At 53.0% G+C, this 6,138-nt stretch overlaps 1 protein-coding gene across 10 annotated transcripts in view; it reads right to left on the bottom strand.

Annotated features, from left to right (window-relative positions):
* Positions 1-1,096: 1,096 nt before the first annotated feature.
* The window catches only part of TFDP2 (transcription factor Dp-2), a 185,289-nt gene continuing 180,247 nt past the window's right edge, over positions 1,097-6,138 (bottom strand). For all 10 annotated transcript variants that reach the window (XM_006162311.3, XM_006162312.3, XM_027765888.1 and 7 more), the window contains 2 exons: positions 2,429-2,534; positions 1,097-2,242 (listed from right to left, as the gene is read on the bottom strand). In XM_006162311.3, coding sequence (XP_006162373.1) covers positions 2,059-2,242; positions 2,429-2,534 — 290 coding nt within the window. In that variant the 3' untranslated portion in view covers positions 1,097-2,058. The remainder of the gene's footprint in view (positions 2,243-2,428; positions 2,535-6,138) is intronic.

Raw genomic sequence — 6,138 nt, 5'->3', positions numbered from 1 at the left:
CCCCCCCCGTGGCTGCACCCCCGCGATGGGCCAGCCTCTGGCTGCCCCTTCCCCAAAGCTCGTGTTTTACCCACGTAAAACACGGTTGGGGAGACAGGAGAGGATGGGTTCCGAGAACCCGAGCACGAGTTTGCTGCTGACTAGGAACGGCCACGACTGTGCCTGCCTTCGATTCTGAAATGCACCTTGCCACCTGTAGCTCAGTATTTTCAAAGCTAGAAAGGGGCTGTGGCCCAGGCCTGTCCGAGTCCCTGCTGGATCCCTTTTGAGTACAGAGTTGGAAGACTGGGTGGGGCTGGAGAAGGAGGAGGGAGCCCCTGAGGGGACAGCTGGGAAGAAAATCCGTTCATCCCAGCAGAGAGGTCCCTGCAGCCTGCCCACGGGGCCTGCTGCAGTGTCACCAGCCCACACGGGCGCTCCAAACTCTGGAGACCGGCTCTACCTCGCCCTGTCCAAGAGCCCAGCGCCTGACCTACAGGCTTGCCTCTAACGGGAGGACAGATTTGTCTAAAGGAGCCTCCTCGGTTCCCGGTTCCGTGTTTACGGCCCTGGTAAAACTGTGAAGCCAGCCAAAGCTTTCGCCTCCAGCTCACTGTACGCACGGTGGCAGGGCTGGGAAAGGCACGGGGTAAAGGCTGTCCTGTCCTTCCCCAGGGGACTCAGAGAAAGACCCATTTGGGCCGAGCGTGGTCCTGGGCCCATGGATGCTGGGTGGACCCTCTTGGGGAAGATTCGTATGATTCGAGTCGAAATGTTAGCATTAATTCTCTCATTATTGTTTGTTCCTTTCCAAGACCTTCACGTGAAACGGAGTCAGGACTGGGCCACCACGGCAACGTCCCCGTGACACTCTATTCGGAGGGGCCGTGACCGTGAAGGGCCCAGCGCATCCGTCTAACAGCACGTCTGGCTGTGCAGGACTCACACCACGGCCGACGCTGGGCGTCTCAGCAGCTGGCGTGTTCGACGTTTCTCTGTGTCTGTGTGACACACTGACTGCCGGCTGAGTCTGAAATGCAATTTACCCAGGAATAAACCCATCGGGTTCTTTGATGAATGAAAACTGTGAAGAAAGGTGACATGTACAAGAAAACGATGCTGTTCATATTCTTGAAATAGACTTTTAAGACAAAAATAATGACATTTGGTTCATGTTCACAAATTGCACATCGGGAGAAATCAACCATACAGTGACTGCAGGGGGCGGTAGGCAAGCGACTCGGTCATGGGAATTTGTTCCTCGGCTGGGTTCTAATGGAAAAGCTGGATGAATGCATAGCTTTGATTCCAACTGTAGTCTCCTCTGAAAATCCCCGACAGGGAATGCTGGCGGAAGGCAGTGCTGGCGAAGTGTGTAATGCACATGGAAACGCTATTCTATCTCGGCTTCCAGAAGGAGCCCTAGGAAATTCTATGCACCCAGGCATTGGCTAGTAAGGATAATTTCCATTTTACTATAAATTATTCTAAGTGTCACTTAAGTACTTAAGAATTAGCGCTCGCTCCTTTCTAGAAGCTGTCTAAGGCAGCAGATGCGTCAAGCACCTCAACTAGACTCCCCCTAGTTCAGCAGCTCGCTCTGCGCTTAGGCTGCGAGGATCACTGTCTGCGTCCCTCACCGACAGCCCCCACTGGGGCCCTTTGGTGGGCATGTCTGCCCCGGGAAAGGGGGCCCCGGTGAAGGAGGGGACATGAGAAATAAATCAAGGCTGTCCTCACAGCAACCTCAGCTCTAAGAACTATCACACGGGTGTCGGGGAGACAAAGGTCTGCCTCGTGGAAGAGAAACGAGCTCCGTCCACCCTGCCCATCCTTGGGGACGAGTCCCCTCTGTCCTCTGGAAGCAGGTTTCGTCTGCCACGTGGTCTCGGCCCTGCTGGTGGTCGCCGGCCACCCAGGTCAGCCCTGCTGGCCACGGCTCAGCCTTGCCGTCACCTCCCCGCGTCCCTCTAGCGCTCACTGAACACACAGTGCGAACAAAGGCCAAGAATCGGAAACAAGAGCTCACACTAAAAACACACATGAGCATCGGAGGGTAACACGTGGGTTCTCCTGTCTTTATTCTGGGGAGGAGGAGTCCTCCTCGTCATCTTCCTCGTCATCGTCGTTGAACGAGCAGGGGGTCTCGCCTCGGGACTCCGAGCAGTGAGAGGCCGCACTGCTGGACTGGTGACTGCGTGGGGCCGGAAACTGCCCCGTCGCTAAGGCCACTTCCGCATCCAGGCACAACCCGGGGTTGACACTAGCGAGCAATCAGAAACACAGGCTCAGTGATGGGCAGCGGCCCTGTCTGTAAAGCACAGGCCGAGAGCAGAGGGCGGAGGTGCCAGGGCCGAGATCTGCCCGACCGGCCCAGGGCCTCGCCCCTTCCCTGGCTTTGAAGCCAGGCCCGGGAGTTTGCCCTTCTCACCTGGAAGACGCTACGTACCTTGACTGGGGTGTGGGGGCACCAGTGGTCAGGTCTGAGTTTGAAATCGACTGAGTAGAGTTCAAAAGAAGTCCCTGATTTAACCAAGAAGGTCCCGTGGATATATCTAAACGAACAAACAGAGGGAATGTAAGTTCTGCAGGTTCTCGGGCCGCTGTTGTCACAGTCTGAAGCAAGCACAGGGACTAGGGGGACAGCCTGCCCCTGATCGCAGCGAGCAGCTCTCCTGCCCTGGGAAGACCAAAGATTCAGAACATAATGGGCGGGGTGGGCACAGCTGATGCAATGGTTCAATCACTGGACTTCCATGTAGTTGACCAGTTCGAGTCCTGGGCCTGGTGGCTTAAAACGCTGGGCATATGTGCATGCATGCCCAAGATCCTGAGAGGAGGACAGAGGAGACGGGATAACGGCATGGCCAACCCCTCCTCGCTTTCTGTCTCTCTCTGTAGAGAAATGTACCCTGTAGCAAAAATCTCTCTTAAAAAAAGAAAGAGCAGGGGAGAAAAAAAAAATCACAGGCAGGTAGACTACAAAAAGAAAGAATTCAGAAGAAAATAATCACACTCCTCTTGTTTCTTAGATCAGGGCTCCAGAGGGCAGCTCCTTGGGGACAGTGATCACTGTGCTACCCTGGACACCTACTGTCCTTGTGAAAGACCCGACTACAGGGTCAACTGCCAAGCCAGGAGTGGGCGAAGAGGAAGACACATCAGAAACAGCTCAGGGAGGGACTGGCATCCTGGGCAGTGGTTTGCTCCAGGGAAGCTGCACCCCACAAGCCAGCGGAGGTTCAAATCCCCAGCCCTGTGGGCCGGAAACATGCCGGACGTGCAAGCAGGTGCCCAGGACCCAACAGGCTGGAGGGCTGGAGGAAGGCGACGGCAGCGTGACCGGGCCCTGAGAAGGGTCGCCCCGCCTCCTCACGTATGCACGCACGCTCTACCAGGAATAAAGCGAAAGAAGAAAAGTATCTTAGAGGACAAGGACTCTGCTTGTGGGGTAGGCAGACACGTGGTTGCTGAGACCCTGTCTTTTCAACTGCCTGCTGGGGAACTCGGTGCTAGTATTCATCACAGTCTGGTCTCTTTCCCCACCAGTTTTTTTCCCCTAGTGTCCTTTCTTCTGTAATTCAAACCGGCTCCTATTTTAAAAGGTCATAGGCAGTCATATTTTTAGTGAGGGCGACACTTACATTACGCCATTTTTTTAGCCTACAGAAACTACTTTGGGTATAGCCTTTAATCATTTTTAAAGAATTACTAGATTTTGGGGCCAGCAGATGGCGTGGTGGTTAAAGGCACTGGACACCCACATGGCTGACCATGGTTCGAGTCCTGGATCTGGAGGTTTGCTTTCTTTTCTTTTCTTTTTTTTTTTTTTTCTAAAAATGGCCAGCTTAACTTTATTTATGTATTTATTTGAGAAGTTTTTGCTATAGGGCGCGTGTGCTCACCAGAGAGACAGAGAGAGACAGAGAGACAGAAAGTGAGAAATCACCCCCTCAGGAGGATGGCCACGCCACAATCCCTTCTCCTCCATTCTCCTCTCAGGATCTTGGGCACGCACGCACACGTGCCCGGCGTGAGTTTAAGCCACCGGGTCCAGGACTCAAACCACGGTTGACTATGTGGGAGTCCAGCGACATAGCCATTATACCACCCACTGGTCCCTGGAGGTTTGCTTTCTCACTTTCTCGTTCTGTCCCACTCTGATCAAATTAAAAATAAATAAATAAATAGAATTCTTTTTAAAAAGAATGATTAAACTTCATTTATTATTATTAGAGTTTTCTACAGGGCACATGCACTCATCAAACAGAGAGAGACAGAGAGAGGAAAAGCGAGAAAGCAAACCGCCAGGTCGGGGATGCGCACTGCGGTGGCTATGTGGGAGTTCAGGGCCTCAGCCACCCCGCCACCGCATGTACCATTTTTCTCCTATTATCTTGTTGCCAGGTAAGTATTACTTAGCACGAGGACATGTAAGACCTAAATGTTATTCCATGAACGAGTAGTCTCCTTCAATAGTGACTTTAAGAAACAGGTCTTGGGGGGCCGCAGGTGGCGTAGTGATTATGCTCCTGGACTCCCACGTGGCCGACTGCGGTGTGAGTTCCAGACGGTGGCCTGGAAATCACGTGGCCACCCCTCCTAAGGGGTGACATCTCACTTTCCCTCTGTCTGCCTCTCTTTCTCTCCAGCGAGTACGTGCGCCCTGCGGCCAAAACCTCTAAAAAAGAAGGAGAAAAAGCAGGTGGTGGGTTCACTGGAAATACATTCCTAGGAAGGAACTCTTTGACTTATACTCCAAGTTAAGAACAAACACGCAATGTGCCCCAAAATGAGCTTTTATTTTGTTTAATCGAATTATTTTTATAATTTTTGCACAAAAATACATGACTGGATAAGATGACGTGCATCGAGACCGGCAGCTCTGGCCCCCTGCCACGTCTGGCCAAGTGGGAGCACGACCGAGCAGGGGAGGGCTGAACAAGCGACTCCATTAATTTTGGAGTGGCCCTCGGAGCCTTTTTCTTCAGAGGCTAAGGCAGCTGGGAGAGAGAGACTGGGATTCTAGGAAGAATAGCAGACTGTCAGTGCGTCGCATCAGGATGCGTCTGTACAAGATGAAATTACAGCCCGGATTCTGGGCTGAATATCAATTAGCGTTCGGAACTATGGAGCCTTCTGTAGGGACACAGCTATTTGTTTGTAAGCATAATACGTGACATTCTCCCTTTACAATGGCTGTGAGAGCCGCCGTTTCTCTCACAGCACGGTGGGGCCCACACGGTGGCTCTCACACTCGGCCCGAGCGCGACGCTGGCCCGCCACACACCAAAGGCACACGCTTCTCCCTTTCAACTAAGCAGGACGTCTGTACCCCAGTCTGCAAATGAGGTCACGGAGGGATCAAAACCACCGAGCCTGCCGGATGGCCCCCAGCCTTTTCACCGGGCCTAAGCTAAAAGAAAGAAAGTTCTGGTGACTGATTGAGAGCGCCCTTTATTCAGCGCCTGCTGGCCTGCCAGTACGACAGACAGCGACAGCGACAGCGACAGCGCTGCTAACGAGACAGCAGGAGACGGGCGGGGGGCACAGGGCAGCCTGGCTGAGGGGAAGGGGCACACCGCGCTGGCAGGAGCTGGAGCGGCCCGCAGAGAACTCAATCAGACCCCGACGTCAGCCAACAAACCCTTCTGCCGTGAGCAAGGGGCCCAACTCGCACTTTTAAAAGCAATCTTTTTGCTCAAATTGATTTAATACACCTTAGAATGTTTTATTATACCTTAAAAATGCTTTTAAAAAGTGATATGAAAGAGGGACCAGCAGATGGCGTAATGGCTATGTCGCTGGACTCTCACGTAGTCAACTGCGGTTCAAGTCTCAGACCCGGTGGCTCAAACTCACACTGGGTACATGTGTGTGCATGCCCAAGACCCCGAGAGGAGGATGGAGAAGGGACTGCGGCGTGGCCACTTCCCATGGGGGAGGGTGATTTCTCGCTGTCTCTCTGTCTCTATCTTCCTGGCAAGTGCACACTCCCTATAGCAAAAACATCTCTGAAAAAAACAAGTGATATGAAAGGTGGCAGGTGGCGTGGTGGTTAAGGGCGTTGGATTCCCACATGGCTGACCACGGTTCAAGTCCTGGAACTGGTGGGTTGCTTTCTTACTTTCCCTCTCTTGTGCTCTCTCTCACTCTTTC

The sequence above is a fragment of the Tupaia chinensis genome, unplaced genomic scaffold (genome assembly GCF_000334495.1).
Source record: "Tupaia chinensis unplaced genomic scaffold, TupChi_1.0 Scaffold139833_1, whole genome shotgun sequence".
In the NCBI taxonomy this organism is placed as follows: Eukaryota; Metazoa; Chordata; class Mammalia; order Scandentia; family Tupaiidae; genus Tupaia; species Tupaia belangeri.
Note: the sequence above shows the minus strand (reverse complement) of the source record. Positions and strands in the feature narration are given on the sequence as shown.